Source organism: Protopterus annectens, chromosome 6.part0, assembly GCF_019279795.1.
Source record: "Protopterus annectens isolate FY-2018-M chromosome 6.part0, PAN1.0, whole genome shotgun sequence".
Lineage (NCBI taxonomy): Eukaryota > Metazoa > Chordata > Ceratodontiformes > Protopteridae > Protopterus > Protopterus annectens.
In genome coordinates, this window is record NC_056737.1 from 1032084880 (window position 1) to 1032103384 (window position 18505).

The 18505-nt window shown below is 36.0% G+C and overlaps 1 protein-coding gene across 1 annotated transcript in view; it reads left to right on the plus strand.

The window, feature by feature from the left end:
• LOC122804663 (protein phosphatase 1 regulatory subunit 37-like) overlaps positions 1-18505 on the plus strand; it is a 1708176-nt gene that overhangs the window by 591032 nt on the left and 1098639 nt on the right. The window contains exon 7 of the mRNA XM_044074645.1: positions 9067-9222. Coding sequence (XP_043930580.1) covers positions 9067-9222 — 156 coding nt within the window. The remainder of the gene's footprint in view (positions 1-9066; positions 9223-18505) is intronic.

An 18505-nucleotide genomic window follows, 5' to 3' on the forward strand; every position in this document is an offset into this window, starting at 1 on the left:
CAGACATCATGTTTATGGGAACCATATTAGTATATACAGACATCATGTTTATGGGAACCATATTAGTATATACAGACATCATGTTTATGGGAACCATATTAGTATATACAGACATCATGTTTATGGGAACCACATTAGTATATACAGACATCATGTTTATGGGAACCACATTAGTATATACAGACATCATGTTTATGGGAACCATATTAGTATATACAGACATCATGTTTATGGGAACCATATTAGTATATACAGACATCATGTTTATGGGAACCATATTAGTATATACAGACATCATGTTTATGGGAACCATATTAGTATATACAGACATCATGTTTATGGGAACCATATTAGTATATACAGACATCATGTTTATGGGAATCATATTAGTATATACAGACATCATGCTTATATACAGACATCATGTTTATGGGAACCACATTAGTATATACAGACATCATGTTTATGGGAGCCACATTAGTATATACAGACATCATGTTTATAGGAAGCATATTAGTATATACAGACATCATGTTTATGGGAACCACATTAGTATATACAGACATCATGTTTATGGGAACCCTATTAGTATATACAGACATCATGTTTATGGGAACCATATTAGTATATACAGACATCATGTTTATGGGAACCACATTAGTATATACAGACATCATGTTTATGGGAACCACATTAGTATATACAGACATCATGTTTATGGGAACCACATTAGTATATACAGACATCATGTTTATGGGAAGCATATTAGTATATACAGACATCATGTTTATGGGAACCCTATTAGTATATACAGACATCATGTTTATGGGAACCATATTAGTATATACAGACATCATGTTTATGGGAACCATATTAGTATATACAGACATCATGTTTATGGGAACCATATTAGTATATACAGACATCATGTTTATGGGAACCATATTAGTATATACAGACATCATGTTTATGGGAACCACATTAGTATATACAGACATCATGTTTATGGGAACCATATTAGTATATACAGACATCATGTTTATGGGAACCATATTAGTATATACAGACATCATGTTTATGGGAACCATATTAGTATATACAGACATCATGTTTATGGGAACCATATTAGTATATACAGACATCATGTTTATGGGAACCATATTAGTATATACAGACATCATGTTTATGGGAATCATATTAGTATATACAGACATCATGCTTATATACAGACATCATGTTTATGGGAACCATATTAGTATATACAGACATCAAAACCATAACAGCACCAAAAAATGTACACTAACCATCGCCATTCACAGCTTAGCTGCCCTTAACTTTAGAACTGACAAGACTGATAGAGAATCATTGATTTCAGGAAACACCGTGGCATTTAATCTTAATTGTCAATAAAGTTCTCTATATTCAATTTGGATCTCTGAGGCATCTCCTTTGGTGTTTATCTTTTATACTAGATAGAATTTTACTGCTTCAACCTAACTAATGTATTGTTTAACCGGGTCTATATTATAACATCAAAGTTCTCTAACATCAAATGTTATAATATCAAACCCGTAATGTCGAATGCTGAAAACAATGAAGGTGCAGGACATCGAATTCTTTCCCAGGGAAAGAATTTGGTGGGCTGCTGCTGTGGCTTTGCTGTTTTCAGCGTTCGATATGTTGGAGCGTTACGGGTCGGGTTCAGGTAAGTATGTGATTGTGTGTAGGTTAGGGGGCGGGTTAGGTGAGTTAGGGTTAGGGCGCGGGTGAGGTGAGTGTGCGATAGTGACAGACCTTAGGGTTAGGGTTGGGTTAAGTTAAGTGGATAGCTAGTACTGTATGTAAAGTTTAATTTAGGTGTAGGATTTTAAGTGTATGTGTGTGGATGGCTGTTTTTTGTGTGTGTTTGTGCTGTGTGTATGTTTCTCAAAATAGCAATTTTTTTCCCTGGGAAAAAATTCGCTATTCTGACTGTTCGATGTTTTCATACTTCGGTGTTTAGGGTTTGATATAATAACATTTGATGTTAGAGGACTTTGATGTTATGATATAGACCCGTTTTACCCATGTTATGTATTATTTTTTAAATTTTAGATTTTAATTCCTTCTTAAATTATTCCAACTTGCTTGTTTTAATCCATAATAGTATTTTTGTAAATGATATTGTTTTTATTCAGAACACTGCTTCATCTTTTTAACAATTCAATTCTAATTTATACTTATGTGCGCTAATAATTTCTGATTGGAAGGTTTCTATCATGTGATTAGTACCAGAAGTATAAAAGTTTGTAGTAAGATTTATGATTTTATTTATAGTTCTGATGAAGTCCTGAGGATATTTGGGAGGAACGTACATTAATAAGGACCGATAGAACCTGTATGTGCTCAACTTTACTGTGGTTTGGATAATAAAGTGTAAATTACACTTTGTCTTGTTTTTGGAATTTTTCCTGCACATCTACTTTGAGGCATTGTGGGACAACCATTTTTGTTTTTCTTTGGGGGGGGGGGGTGGGATTGGTTATGTGTTTTGGTTCTTTGTAACCTCTGGACCATGTTTTGTTTTTTAATGTCTAGAAACCACTTCAGCTAAGCTGTAAACCAATTTATCATTGTAGACGGGACAGATACATAAAATACATTTCAGTTGCCCTTACTCTGACTTCTTATTCTCATTGTTTCAGAAGGTCAGGATGGTGCCTCCACAGGTCACTGTAGGGACACCTACACTGCTTATTAGAGTGGGGCATGCTAGTGCCACCATAGAGTGCCCTGCCCTTTAAAGGGGGTGCCATCATGGGTGTCCTAATATACGCACTTACTTTATTTCTCTATCATCTCAACCAAACAGCCTTCAAGGAGAAACAGAAACATCAGATAACATCAATTATTTTATAAACATATCATTTAACCACCTAACTACAGTCAATTAAAATTAAAGAAACACTCTCCAGTTAATCCCTACGTTTAGCCCATATTGGACTATAAGTCATATATTTCAAAATAAAATAACTTTCTTTATATAATAACTATTGTTTGAAATCGCCCCTTAAATCTAATGAATGTTGCAACAAAATCATATATGTCAATTCTGAAACAGTAGGTTTACACTTCACAAAATGCTTAGCAATTGGACTAGTTAAGCATGCATTTCTTATATCATCCACGTTTCAAAATCCTTTTCTCCACTTCCCTCTTTGTTTCACCTATATATAAACTTTCTTACAAGTGCACCACAGAACATAAATTACCTCTTCAGAGGTACATTTTAAATGTTGAGCAATAACACATTTATGACTATTTATAACACACTATACCTTCCAGCATGTACCTACATGCTTCACATCACCAACATTTTTTTTTCTTGCTTAACAAAGTTGCATATCTCACAGTCTAGGCCTGATCACTGCTTTTTATCAGCTAATAATTAATTTTCCTGTTCAATGGAGTACTCTTTTAAAGCTGGTTTTCTACAAAGAAAATTACTAATGAATCATTTTTGTTTGTAAAATTTCAATATTCATTGTAAATATATGTTTTTAGTTAATGCAGTAATGCATATGTCTGTTTATGTAGTAATGTAGATTTTTTTTCTTTTCTTGTGCTCTGTTCTGTATTGTTTATGTATGGAGCTTTTCTCCCTAGGTCTCCACTGAAAATGGGACATGAGCCCAGTTGGACACTACCCAGTAAACAAATGTAAATAAATAAATAAATTTAACTTTGACATTCCCACAATGGTCCAGTCATTACTATGTACTATCATAGATTAATGCTAGGCTAACTGCCCTTGTGGGCCATTTTAAACCTAGCCATTTACCCCATGTGAGAATCAAACCATGCACCTTGTGTTTGTAAGGTAAACACCCTAACCATTATGCCAAACTCCCACCCTGTTACCTATTGCCAATACTACTATCCCTTCTATACGCAAACTTAGGTTCTTTTGGAAGCAACATTTTTAATTCCTCATCCATTTATAAGATGTGACAATTCTTTCTTACAATAGTGACCATCCTATAGGTTAAAAACATATGGATAAAAGCACAAATAGGACCATACATATTATTCTTTCATCCCTTGGTATTACTAAATAACATCACCCCTTTATTTTTCTTATTAAGATTCAACTTCAGTTTCTCCCCACAGAACTTTAAAACTACATTAAATAAAACCTCTTTCATATAACCCCTTCCATACAGCTTCTTCATAATATACTTAATTTCTTATAACAATAAGAGAATTTCATACATAAACGTTTTGCTCTTACTAATTGACTATAAGGAAGGGAGTCTTCAAAAATTTTGGATGATCACTATTATAGTGCAAAAAGGTTTTTTGAAGTCATTGTTTTTCGCACAATCTTAGAAAAAGTATTATTAAATTCATCTACAAAACGATTAATGTGCAAAAAAGAAATATGATGCACATCCATTTGATTAGTAAATTTAGAACCAAATCAATTATTCTGTAAGTATTCCAAAAAATCTTCAATTAAACTACTTTCCTTTGCTTCTATAAAAAAATAACAAATCATCTATAAACCTATAATACAAGATTATATGATATTCGTCTTGTTGAAACAGGTATATAGGTGCAAAACATGCTCCCATTGCTGTACCTTGTTGCAAATAAAAGCTTTTTTATATCTAAAAATACAACAAATGGCTTACATCTGTAAATTGATGGAATTTGCTTTGACTCATAATTGTTTTAGATTAGAGACACACAGGCTTTGTGGAATAAAAGTTACAAGTCTCATTTGTGAGGTAAGCCTAAACTTTTTCCTAACTTTTCACTTAGCTGCTCTTCCTTCATCAGGTACTGTTTTGTAAAACTAATTGTGCTATGTGTTCTACAAAAAGAAGTGGTGCCATTTGTAAGCTACAGCTGAAGCAAACAATTTACTCATGTCAGGTGTTTCAATTGAAAGAGGAAGTTACCTAGGGTCAAATAGCTTGAAGTGAAGGAGGAATTCAGCATTAAAACAGCAAAGCTTAAACTCTAGAAGAAATGTAGTGCTGTTATGAAGGACACATTGCAGGCATCAGGTGTGTTTTATGTTGTGTGAGTCCATGTACAGTTTTTTTTATAAAGGTCACAGTATAAGTAGGACATGATATAATAGTTTAATAGTCACCAGCAGTGTACCTCAGGGCTCTGTACTGGGACCGCTTCTACTTGGCATTTACTTCCTGGAGGTAAAGGCTGATGTCAAGGGCCAAGTTCGCAGATGAGTGTAAATTGGGAGCTACCATAGATTCTCCCCATGAAACAAACATCTTGCAAAAGGCTCTAACACAGACAAATGACTGCTGCCAAAGTCATAGATTAAAACTTTATACCAAGAAATGCATTATCGTGTCTTTTGGGAAAACTGCCACTCAGGCTAATTACTCTAGTGATAAGAGTTGACCTGGTAGTTGGGGACCTGACAACATATGTAGACAGTAATCTGGCCTTTGAATAACATGTGGCCAAGGTAGTAAGAAAATTATTCAATGTCACTCAGCTTATACGTAAGGGCATGGTATCCTGGTCCGGGAATATTTGCTAGAAAATACAGCAGTCTAATTTCATTGCTCCATAAATTACATTCAATAGCCATAGTCCTAAGTGAATGACAGTCCCACTGTGCCGAAACAATGGAGGGGGGGGCACTTATAATTGCTAGGGGCACTGCCTCTGGATTTGGACTGCTTTCCTGAAATGTTTTCCAAGATATAATCTATGTTAAACAGAGCCATAGCCCTGCTAGATGAAAACTGTATACCATTTTGCATTTGTTTTGGCAGAGAACCAACCCCCCCCCCACCCACACACACACACATAATATAGGATAAAGGCTTCTACTTCCAGTCAGGTATTTGCTAGGAGCAGAGAGGATGTTAAAGATTTTGGAATTCCATGGCATAAGTGCATAGGTTGTGATGTACAGAGGAAGTACTTGTAAGATACATAGCGGCTTGGGGCAGAAGATTGTTTTCCTAGATATTACTACCTGTTTAATGGTCAGATCTTATCATAGTCCTTTGGGTAATAAGATCTTCCAGTCCTTCAGTAATTAGTACAATGTACGGTACTCTTATCAGTCTTGGCTGGAGCACTAGTCTTACCCAGGTATCTCAAGTAAAAGGGAATCTATGTTTCCTTATCTGATAGAACAGAATTATGGTTCACTACGATGGATTTCTTAAAATTGAGTTTTGTAGCCTGATACCATACTAGATGTGGTTAGAGCCTTCTAGTTTAGAAGGACCATCACTTAGGGTGTTTGAAGAAAGAATATTAGATTATTAGCAAATAAATCAGCTTGCTGCCAGAATATCTGTGGGCATTCACAATGTTTGTGGGTTCAGGGTTTTTCTCACGGACATGACCTAGAGCTCAGTCACTATGACAAGCAGTAATGATGACCACAAGAGTCCCTTCCCGGTCTTTTATTTTTAGGGAGACTATCTGATATAAAATGGATCACTGTAATTGCTGACACTACACCCTAATAACTCTTTTCCATGGAGGTCACTAACACTTCAAGCAGGTCATAACGCCTTATGGCCCGAAGCAGATAGTGACACATGGATTGATTCAGAGGGTTTCAGAAGCTTTCTATGTGTCTAGTACAAGGACAGGTAGAGGAGCCCCTTGCCTATTACAAGTGTCTAGAATATGTCAGTTTTCTGGGTACAATCCTATTTTCAGGGTACAGTCCCATGTATGAATGGTAGTGATGAAAGCTGTTCTATATGAATCAATGCTAGAAAAAGAAGCTTAAACCTTTTAGACTAGATGAAATTGCCTGGTTTAAGAAAAGTCTGAAATAATGTGGGCTTTCAGGATGGAAGAATCATTCCTTTTTCCCTCTGCCACAGCTGACCATCAGTTGCTCCCAGCTCCTCTCATGATTTCATATATCTTCCAGATGTGTTAGCCTTCCCCTAGGCTCAGCTGAACCCTAGTTCAGGATTAATGAAGTACAAGAGGTACATTCACTGTTCTGCACTTGTGCAACTGAGTGGCTCACTTTCCATGCAGCATGGAGCTGGCTGGGTCCATATGCTGTGTATTGCAGTAAGCCTTTAGGCTGCCTCCATCCTCACACAATCAGTGAGTCAACATCTGCTGCTACTTCACTACAATCCTCTTCCCTGTGGCCTCTTCAGTGCCTCTTCAGTGCCTGTGCCAGTAATCAAACATGGATTTTCTGGGGTGGACTAAGGACTTTATCCCCCAGCACCAGGGGGCTGCTTTAGCATGGAGGGGACACTCTTGAGTCAAAAGCATCTCCTAAGATGAACCCCTCTTAAGGGAGAATTTTAGATTTCACCAGCAGGACATGTATCTGTAAAGGTCTAAGTAGCTTGAAAGCAAAAATCTGATGCATTAGTTTTGTTTTGGAAGTGGATTCAGAGGACAATGGATTCACTTGCTTGGAAACCCTGAAGAACTCCACTATAAAAAACTTGTAGTGTAGTAGGTTAGAAATCTAAACTGCCTAACTGTTGGTATGTCACCCAAGAGTTCACATATGATCTTCCCCATCGACCTAAAGGAAATCAACTCTTACTTCAAATTCAGGATGCAACTCCAAAGCACCTCCTTATCCAAGACAAAAAAAACATACCACCTAACATAGTATCCCTATCTCCTTTTTACTTATCTTTTCCTCTCATAACGTGTTTGAAGGATGGCACAATTTATAAACCAATGTAAATATTGTACATTACATTCTGCTTGTTTTCTGTAATGTGCAGATGCAATTTTTCTTTGTAACGAATCTGAACTAATCTGTCCTTGCTTACATTTCTAGCTGTTTTGTTTGTGAAATGTTTTATATTTCACCTGGGCTGAGCTTGAAATTGTCAATATAGATTAATGGACTACCCCAGTAAGCTAATATAAATAAATAAATAGATAGATAGCTAGATAGATAGATAGATAGGTAGATAAATAGACGGATAGTAACCATATCCATGTATTTCACCTTGTTTAAGTATAGTTCCAAAAAAGATATCCTACCTGTATCAGTAATCCTTGTAAGTTGTATGCTTTGTTTCTATTGTCGTCAGTGAAGAAGGCATGCATTTCTTGTGTATTGCCTTCTAATATAATAAGTCTTTGATTACCTGTGATAATGCCTTATCTGATGAAGTCCAGATTATATATGGACAAAAGTGCTTAACCAATAAGCACTTTTTTCTTTTTTCTTGGCTTGGTTTTATTCCTACCGTGGGTATTGGTGACAGTGTTACAATCCTGGTGGAGAGCTCTAATTGTACCTCGCATTTTCTGTGGTTATATGTAAAATCATCCAGTACCAGAAAAAGTCTTTGGTAGTTTGAAAAGATCTGTGATAATTGCTACAAAAAGCTATAGCTTGCAATGGAGTTTTAGCATATAATTGACAAAAGTATTTTAAGCATAATTGCCTTATATACAGTGAAATTGGCCTGTTTTAAAATGTATCCATTTCACCATCCACAGAGTCTGTAGATATAGTGCAAAGGGGTGAAGGACTGCAAAAGGCTCTTTATTGAGAGGGTAGCTACCCTAAGACTTTCAAATATGTGGTACATTGACTGCCATACTGTTCCAGAATAGATAACAAGCCCAGACGTCATGGAACTATGTAGTAATATATTATCTTCAATTCTTTATCCAGATGCTATCATCTTCAATTCTTTTAACCATTTTAGAATAACATGTACCATCGAGTTTTCCTTCACACTAGAGCTAGCAAGTCCAAGTCAGAAATCAAGAACTGCACCAAAGATATACTGCAATATGCTTACCCTGTATATACAACCCACCTCTGGCTTGCTGTATGCACATTCAACCATCTACTAACTGTTAGTGATACACCATTTTTGTGAAAAGATTGCCTTGTCTTTCTGACATTTTCAGTATCTCACATACGAGTGTAAATATGAAGAAGAAATTTACTTGGCATGTTGTGTATTTTGTGCTTTTACCCAGGTGTGTTAAATGATTGCATATTTAATGTAGGCATTAACATTTCAGCTCAGTCAGCTAGTTATCTCTTTACTAATGTTTTTTTTTTCACAGTGTCAGCACTGAAGATAAACAGAAAGTTAAAGAAACTGTACTTAGGTGACAATGACCTAAATGACCTTCAGGACTCCATGTTCTTGGGGGAGCTCCTGCAGTTCAATCACACTCTTGAACTCTTGGACGTAAAGCACAACCGGATTTCGGATGATGGTATGTATAGTTATAACTTAAATAAGGCAGATGGAAATGTAAGAATTTTGTAACATTTGTTATTTTTAATTATCAGGGAAGTATCGCAAAGAAAGATGTGCAGTATCCCATAATTTTGCAATACCCACCCAAATTGTTTTTTTTTTTGTATTTAAGGTAATTGTGCTAATTATATGCCTAATAAAACAAAGTGTTCATGTTTTGGGACACACATTCTGAAATAATCACATCTGCAGACAATATTTCTGTTAATTCCATTTGTAAGGAAGGGTTTGGACTGTCACACCTCCATCTAGCTAGTCCTAAAGGAGCTGAGGGTTAAACAGGGGCACCAGCCTCTTTCACAAATGGAATTAACAGAAAATACAGATTGAAGATATGTATCACAGTGACATGTAACATGAACTTGTTAAGTTATGCTTTTTCAGGAGATAAAAAATAATCCCCCAAGTCAACCTTTTATTGCATTGTCAGGTTTGCTGCTGTTTTCACAAGCTATACAATGCATAACACAAGTATACAATATACAACAAAAATGAGATGACACTACATGTAAGCTGTATGTATGTCCTACTGTGTTCAGTTTTAAAAGAAGTGTCTGTTTCTTTATATCAAACTGGATACTAGAAAACCGTAGATAACTAGAAGGCTGATCCCACAGTTTCTGGTATATCTTTGAAAAACGTGGCAAATACAGACCATTTAGATGTCATGGAAAGGCCAATACATTGTCACTGGGAACTTGGTTCCAAGGCTGCTTGAAAAAGTGAGACCATGTAAGAATTGCTTCATTTGAAAAAAGATTGGTTGAAGGACAGTGTCATCCAGAAACTGAAAGCATGCATGTATTTTATTAGGAACCATGCAGAAAAAATACCACTGAGGATCCAAATGGTAAAATCAAGGATTTTAATAATAAGATTGAGCACTTTTGCCTCTCTAAGGAGACTTCAGCAGAATCTGATGAAGCCTCCTTAGAGAGATGAAAATGCTCAGTCTTGTTATTAAAATCCTTGATTTTACCATTTTGCATCCTCAGTGGTGTTTTTTCTGTATGGTTCTCAGTTTATACTAATTATGCTGCACCATCTCTACAGTGATGCATATATTTTATTATAGTTATTTTATAAAACAGTTCACCTTTATTAACTTAAGTTGCCATCAACAGTTCTACATGATCTTGCCTATCCTTGTGGCATACAGCGATAAACCTCTGGCTAAGGCCCAGGTGACCCAAATTTGAGTAGCAACTCAGGTGCTTGACAGTACAAGCAGGGAGGATGGGCCTGCCATTCCTAAAGGGGTGGAAAATGCAGTCAGGGGCACAGTGCACAAGTTGATTTGCCTGGCGGAAACTGAGAGAACAAATGTGCAGTGCCTCATGTAGATGGGGAAAGCAACCCTGCTGACATTACCTGTTTGGGATGTGAGTGGCAGAGCAGTATTGATACCCCTTGCATGCCATACCCCAGTCTGTCTCAGGGTGAACACAAGGTGGTAGGAAGAGAAATGAAAAAATCTCAAACCACCACTGATGGCTGCTTACATGATGTCCCATGTCAGCTGACTGTCATCCTGGTGATGGGGTAATGAAGGTGCCAATTGGCTGAGTGGCAACTAATACCCAATAGGCAGTGGGGACAAACAGAAGCAATGAAACAAAAGCAACTTTTACATGAACTTTATTCAATCCAGGTACAACTCTAAACAATCAGTCATTAACAGTAAGACTGAACTGGATACAATCTTAAAAAACTTAGTTAACCTGCTCCTTCTTAAGCAACAATCATGTATATAGAGTTGTTACTTCATATCCATTTATAAAACTTAACAGACACTTCCTCTTTTATTATGTTAAATGCCATCACTTCTGAAATTGGAGATTACAATATCATACTCTAATTCTCCTTCAATCAAAGATTTGCTCATGCTCTTATGTATTAATTACATGCTTTCCTTTTTATTGTCCCCCAAACCTCCTCTCCTTGTATAACAAATATTATTTCATTATTCACCAAATTCATTAATAATACAACTGCCACTTTCCCTAGTATCATTAATTATATTCTGCAATCTCTACTATTACAGACGTTCTCCACAAATAACTATAAAAACTTACATTTAGTCTCCATCCCATATTTCACATAAAGGCATAGCCTCCTACTCCAGCTAAATCACATACCCTGAGTTAATACTATTTCTCCTTCTAAACCTTAACAGCCTGACTGATGTTTCCTTTCTACTTTTCATTTATACCCTCAGTCGGCTCTCAAGTAATACATTACTCAGCCTGTTGCCATATCGCAAGGTAATGCTCCATATTCTAGTCTCCTTTGCCACCCCAGTAAAATATACATATCTTGTTTTTCTGTATGTATCAATTCCACTTTCCACAAAATATAATCATATAAAGTATCCAGTGGTTAGAATTTGATAAGCCATTCATCTCTAGTTATATGACGCTAACATTTCCGTATCTGACAAGAGTGCTGTCTTCGAGTCTCAATTGACCTCAGGTCTCTGACGCCGAGGAGGTAGCCTCATCTTTATTGAATTCAACCATTCATAGTCATTCTAGGAAACTGTACCCCTCCAATTCAAACATGCCATGCTTTCTATCACCAGCCTATTTCTTGCTACTGCTCCCTTATCACAAACTTGTTATGTCTGCCCGTTAATATAATCAGTGTAGAACACAACCTATCTTAACCCTCTGTTGTCATTCACCGGTGAGTATGAACCTAATTGCATCAAGCTACTAGATATAATCAATATACTGTTTGTGCTGCTAAAGAAAATACTGTTACTTCTGTCAAGTTTTACTACCATTGATGTTCAGTGATTGCAGGGCTGTAAAGGTTAATTTCTTGTTAGAATATTCTGCCAAACTGAGATCCAAACCAATGCACAGTCGATTAATAACAAATAATATGGAACCAAAACAGTCACTATGTAAAACTAACTGGAGTGATGTGTTCAGTGGAAATACTGTGGAAGGAATGTGACAAGTTTTGAAAGAGAAATTGTTTGAATGGAAAAAATCAACAAAATGTTTAACATCAGGTTCTAGGCATACAACATCAGGAGGATGTATTTCCATAAGAACAAGATACTTGATTACAAAAAAATATAAGAAATAAAAAAGATGTAAAACTACAACTTTGAGAACTGAAATAAACAAGATGGACAGGCAAATTAAACATAGCATGAGACAAGATCAAGAAAAAAATGGAAGAAAATATGTGGTAGGAGTAAAGACATACAAATTGATAAACTGAGTGCACATTCTAAAATTTAATCTCAGATGCAACAGATTATAGATATATTTACAATATATTATACAAAACAGTTTGGCTCCACATTGGGGGGGGGGGGGTGATGAGTTATCCTAGTGATATCCAGGTAACCTTAGACACTGAACTCAAATTAGATTATATTATGAAAAAACTACGGAATCTGGATCCAAACAAACTACATGGAGGAGATGGAATTAGTAATAATGACCTGAGAACACTTCAGCAAGAGCTTAAAGTGATGTGTTACTGTCCAAACTTACAGTTTTGGAGTGATTGACTGGCCCCAAAACATGCTCGATAGATCAAATGGGAAAACAAGAAGGATGCTTTATGCTCACCAAATGAGTTATATAAATCACTGCATACCAAGATTATATATTCCCCATTCTGAAGGAGGGATGGTCCTCCTTGAAATTGATTACATGTATAGATCTGCAATCGTGGGACTCCACACATATCTGCTGACCTCACATAGTGAAAGTTTTGAAACATGAAGAGGATAAATCTAAGATGAATTCTCTGCTTAATCTAGCAGAAGCATATCGGCATCAAGCAGGAATGGAAATCAAACCAGAAGTAGATAAAAATCAGGTAGCAACTGAATGTGCCAAAAACAAAAGAAAGAATTTAAGATGCAGGATCAGATGAGAAGGTAAGAAATGTAGAAAAAACATAAATATAGTTGCAAGTATAAAAAACATCTGGAAGAACCTCATGTTGATCAGGAATGAAGGCAGGAATGCTTAAGGAGAGGCTAATTCAAACCAAGAGAGGAAAGATTAGTATTGGCAGCCCAAGATAATAGGCTGTGTACACGTTGGTTTACAAGGTCCATTGAACATGTGGGAGAAACAGACAAATGCAGGTTTTGTAAAACCAAATTGGAAACAGTCACATAACTCACTGCTGGTTGTGACATACTAATGGCAAAAGGACTGTATACTGAAAGGCATAATAATGTGACAAGATTGTTGCACTGGGGATTGTGCAAACATCATGGTATTGAAGTGGCTGAAAAACACTGGAAACATGAGCCACAAAGCATCATAGGAAATGATGAAGTTTGCATCACATGGGATCATCCATTACCAACAGTTCAAAAGACAGATGCTAGAAAACTGGATATAGTGATCCAAGAAAAGAAGACAAAAGTAGGATTGATTATTGAAATCGCCACACCATTAACTACAGTATCTTATGTACAGAGAGACACAAAGTCATAAAATATCAGGATCTGCAGGCAGAAACGGGAGCAATGTGGAAGAAAGATGCCCAGACAGTTGCAACAGTAGTAGGAGCAACAGGTCTTATAAAAAGGAATCTACAATCATATTTAGATATCTTACCAACACATGTAACCCAGTATGAATTGCAGAAGGTGTCTTTTGGCTGACATCAAAGATTGAAACAATACTAATTTCATGAACTTTAATTGTACTTTCACTTAGGAATTGGGTCTATTCCTGTCATGGTATTAGAAACCCAAAAGACTTGGAGAAATTAAAAAAGAGTGACATCATGACCGTTATTTACTAGGTTGTATAAATATGGAGAGAATCCTCATGACTGGAGACATGCATTTGTAAAACCTGTCTTTAAGGTAAAGGAAAATAAGCAGCACATTCAGAGTCATACTTATAGGTTCATAGGTTAGTACTAGGCTAACTGCCCCTGTGAGCCATTTTAAGCCTAGCCAGTTATCCCCTGTGAGATTCAAACCATGTACCTTGTGTTTGTAAGGCAAACACCTTAACCATTAGGCCACCCTCCCAACTAAACTGAACCATAAGTCTACTTTCATGTTGTGGAAAAATAATGGAGAAAGCTATATTGGATAAATTATTGTCATAACTGGAAAGATTGAGACTTTAAACCATATATCAGCCCTCATATGCTGAAAATAGATATATCACCACCTGTAACATGATTTTCTGTAACAATATAATAACACCTATGCATGGAAATTGTGCTGTGATTTAATTTATATAGATTTAACTTCAACATTTGATAAGGTCATACACAAAACACTGATCAATAAATTAGAACAACCAGGTATTAATGTACCTGTACCCTTGATATGATGGATAGCTGCATGGCTTAGAAATAAGACATGGCAAGTATCATACAGTAACTGGACAGGTGAAATTCTTGTTTACTGTCAGGGTGTCCCATAGGTCTTTGTCCTAGGTCCATAGTTGTTTAGATTGTATCTCTCAGAGCTATCTTTTTTCAGAGGTGTTCTACAGTCTGGATGCAAATGACTTGAAAATGGGTAAACTGTAAACTAATTACATGTTTTACAATAGGGATTGTCTGCAAAAGAACTTGACTAAATTAACCTTTTGTGTACACAGAGTAATACTCAGATAAATAAGTCAAAAACTAAACATATGAGATTTGGGAGACGTAAATTGAAAGATGAATACTTAACACAGCATGCAATTATTGAAAATGTAGATTAATTTAAGGACGTGGGTATATTGGTAAATCCTGCTTATCAACCAGTTGGTTAGTGATAGTTTTAGAACTATGTGTTGTATAAAAAGATTTTTGAAGTCTAGGAAATCAGAAATGATGAAGCCATTATTTGTTAGTTGTATTAGCCCAAACTTGAGTATGGAATAACAACATGGAGTCCTTACAAGAAAACAAGCAAGAGTAAGCTGGAAAGAGTACAGTGGAAATATACAGAGAGCATTCATGGATGTGAAAATGTAAACTATTATGAAAGATTAAATATCTTAACTACAGTGTCTCATATAGATATTTAAGAGGAGACCTTATTCAGGTATATAGGGCATTTGGAAACAACTACCTCTGGGAATGCTTGGGGTTATCAAAAAAGTAATAGAAAATCATCAGACAGCCTATGTAGTAGATTCTATAGGAATATTAAGTATACTGATTGGTTCTCTGAGATAGTAGCCAATGTGTGGGATAGACTACCAAATTGCATTAACGCAAGTGCTAATTTAGATATTTTAAGAATAGCCTGGACACTTGTTATGGGAACAACTGTTTTGGTATATTGGCAGGCTAGAATAGCATTATTGCCCTTGCTTGAAATATTTGTATCTATGTAAGCTTCATACATTCAGCCTCACGTAGCCTTCCTTCATGTTGTAGGAGTATAATGCACACTGGGGCAGCTGGTCTTTAAGAAATGTTAAATTACTCAAGTATCATATTAGTAGTCATTCTGTCTCACAAGTAAATTACCCCATTTAACACAGTATTCATTTTTATTATAAGAGCTCCTTCAGGTTGCAATCATCAAAAGTCTGTCTGAGAAGTACAGGAACAACCTGTAAAAAAGACCAGTACATCACTGTAGTCTGACCTCAAACATTTTACATTTAACATCTACAAATATTGTTTTCTTCATCTTGATCTAAACTGTCAGCCTTAATGACATTATCTGGTCATTTAATTGCACCCAGTACCATAAGCCATATATCATTCTCGACACCTTTGTCTTTCAATCTATAACAGGCCTGCCAGTCAGTAAGTTAAATTCCAACTAACTTATCTTTATCAATATCAGCGTTAAATCTTTTATTTACCCATTGCATTCCTTATAATTACATTTATAACTATATTTATAAGTACACTCCTCTTTACAAGTAATGTCATATACAGCTATGTTTGAAATGATGCAATGAATTAATCAGTTGCCAAGGAATGTTATTTACCTCTAAACAAACCATGCTAGTTCAACAAAGGTATATATTTATTATTATACATATCAAACCTATCTGTGCATAAACTACAATCTAGTGTTACAAAATAGATTAAATATATCAGTCAGTCATTGACAAATTAGTGTTACAAAGCAGATTAAACATATCAATCAGTCATTGAGAAACTTTAATAAAATCATGTTAGACCATAATAGCCCTCTTAAAGTCAGCACAAGAAAAGAAGAACATTTGTATTTTTGGTTTACATTCATATGACCGAGCGACCGATGGTCAAAACCCAGTTTCCACGAACATATATGTCAAAGCTCCAGGGGTCGAACGGTCAGAATGTCGTAAACAATTCGGCATTCAACATTTCTGACCACTCTACCACCTAAACAAGCGCTACCATGGGTCAAAAGGGGGGGGGGATATTTTGCTTTTCGGCTACATTGTGTTCGCAATTCTGCGCATTCGCAGAACTATTGTTGAACATTTTCCAATTGGCCATGTGCTGTTCACTCAAATCCATGTATACTGTATTTTTATGTGCAATGAAAGTAAATCAAAGGAAGAGTTTCTACATCACTGGTTGATCCGCAATTAAAGACAGATTAGAATTCAAAGAGAAATCATATAAATGTTCTTGTTTGTTGTATTTACTATATGTCCTCCTCACTGGTACACTGCGTCATCTCCAGTAGTAATCTGCTATGCACTATGATCATTACATAACAATGGGATTGTCTTGATTTAAAGTGATAATGTACACATTTAAAGTCCCTGTGTAACTTCAACATTTATTTTGACAGCTTACAGCCTTTCATGTTGGGCAAATTGCTTACAGAGCATAAATCCAATGCAGATCCCTTTTATAACACTTTACTAGGCTAAAGAAGAAGAAAGAAAGAAGACCCGGATGACTATGGTTGTCAGTGCCCATAACAAATTTCTGTACTCTCACCTGCATGTTTTGCAGCAGCCTAGCTTGTTAAGAAAACCTCACTGGACCACTGCAGCTACGTCTTTAGTCTATTCAAACTTTCTCTTTAGAGTCTTTAACAGCCTGCTCTTCCTTCTCATCTGCAGAACAAGATGGGTCAGCCATCTTGGAAGAGCTAAGCTGTTCCATTTCTTTTATATCACTGTTAATCAGTTGAGGTAATACATTTCCTTTGGCCATTGCCAGCTTCACAGATCTGCATGTCCTCTGGAAAAATACTTTCAGCACCACTGGGAAAGTTAGCTTGTACTCACTTTTCCTTCATCAGTTGCATAAACTGTCTGTTCTACAGCGTGACTTCAGAAAAGTCATGATCTAGAAAAATTGCTCAACCTGCCAGAGTATATTAATCTACAGGCCAGAATATATTAATCTCCACGCCAGAATATATTAATCTCCAGGGTGCCAAAACTGGCACCAATACTTGTTGCTTTTCCATCCACAGCTGAAACAGTATCAGGATTATTCTTAGTTTATCATGTTTCTTTCAGCGGAAGTTAATTGTGGCAAATAAGTTTCCTTGATTCCCAGGAATGTCTTTATAAACCTAGTCCGAAATATCATCTTTATTTTAACAAAGCCCAAACAGTCCCCTTCTTCTTCCTGTCAGACATACCACTCAGCCTTAGATTTTTCCTTTTTGCCTTGTTTTTCAATCTGACCAGCTACTGATCAATAAAAACTACATGCCCATATATTTGCTGTGATAATTACCTCATATGCTTTTTGCGTTAACATCGGCTTGGTACCCTATTGCTTATGCAAAAAATCAAAAACTGACAATTTTGCAGCTCTGCAGTTTTCTACCAAATCCAATTAGCAACCGTGATAAATGCTTTAAATGATGAAAAATGCCTTCTGATTCAATTCCAATATGTCTCCAATCTCACTAATGCTTTACTGTTACTATCACCATTCTCACGTAAAACTGTAGCCTCTCAACTGGCCTGACTATTCATTTCTTCTTGTAAATTCACTTTCTCTTACTTTTCAAAAAATTCCCTTTTCTATCATGTAATTCAGAGCAGTTTAGATCACTTAGAATGAACAACTTTGGAAAGAAAACACCAATTTAATCCTACAATATAGACAATCCAGAACAGACGATCCAAAAGAAACATTCAACCACAGGAGACACTAGAATTTCCTATACTTCATTATTTTTTGGTATTTTATGCACTATTAACAACTCTTTAACAGTCTAGATGGTTAGGTTGGTTTGTCATTTGTTCTTCTTCTTCTTCTTTTGGCTTTTCCTGGTTAGGGGGTCACCACAGCGGATCACCTGTCTGCTCATTGTTTTG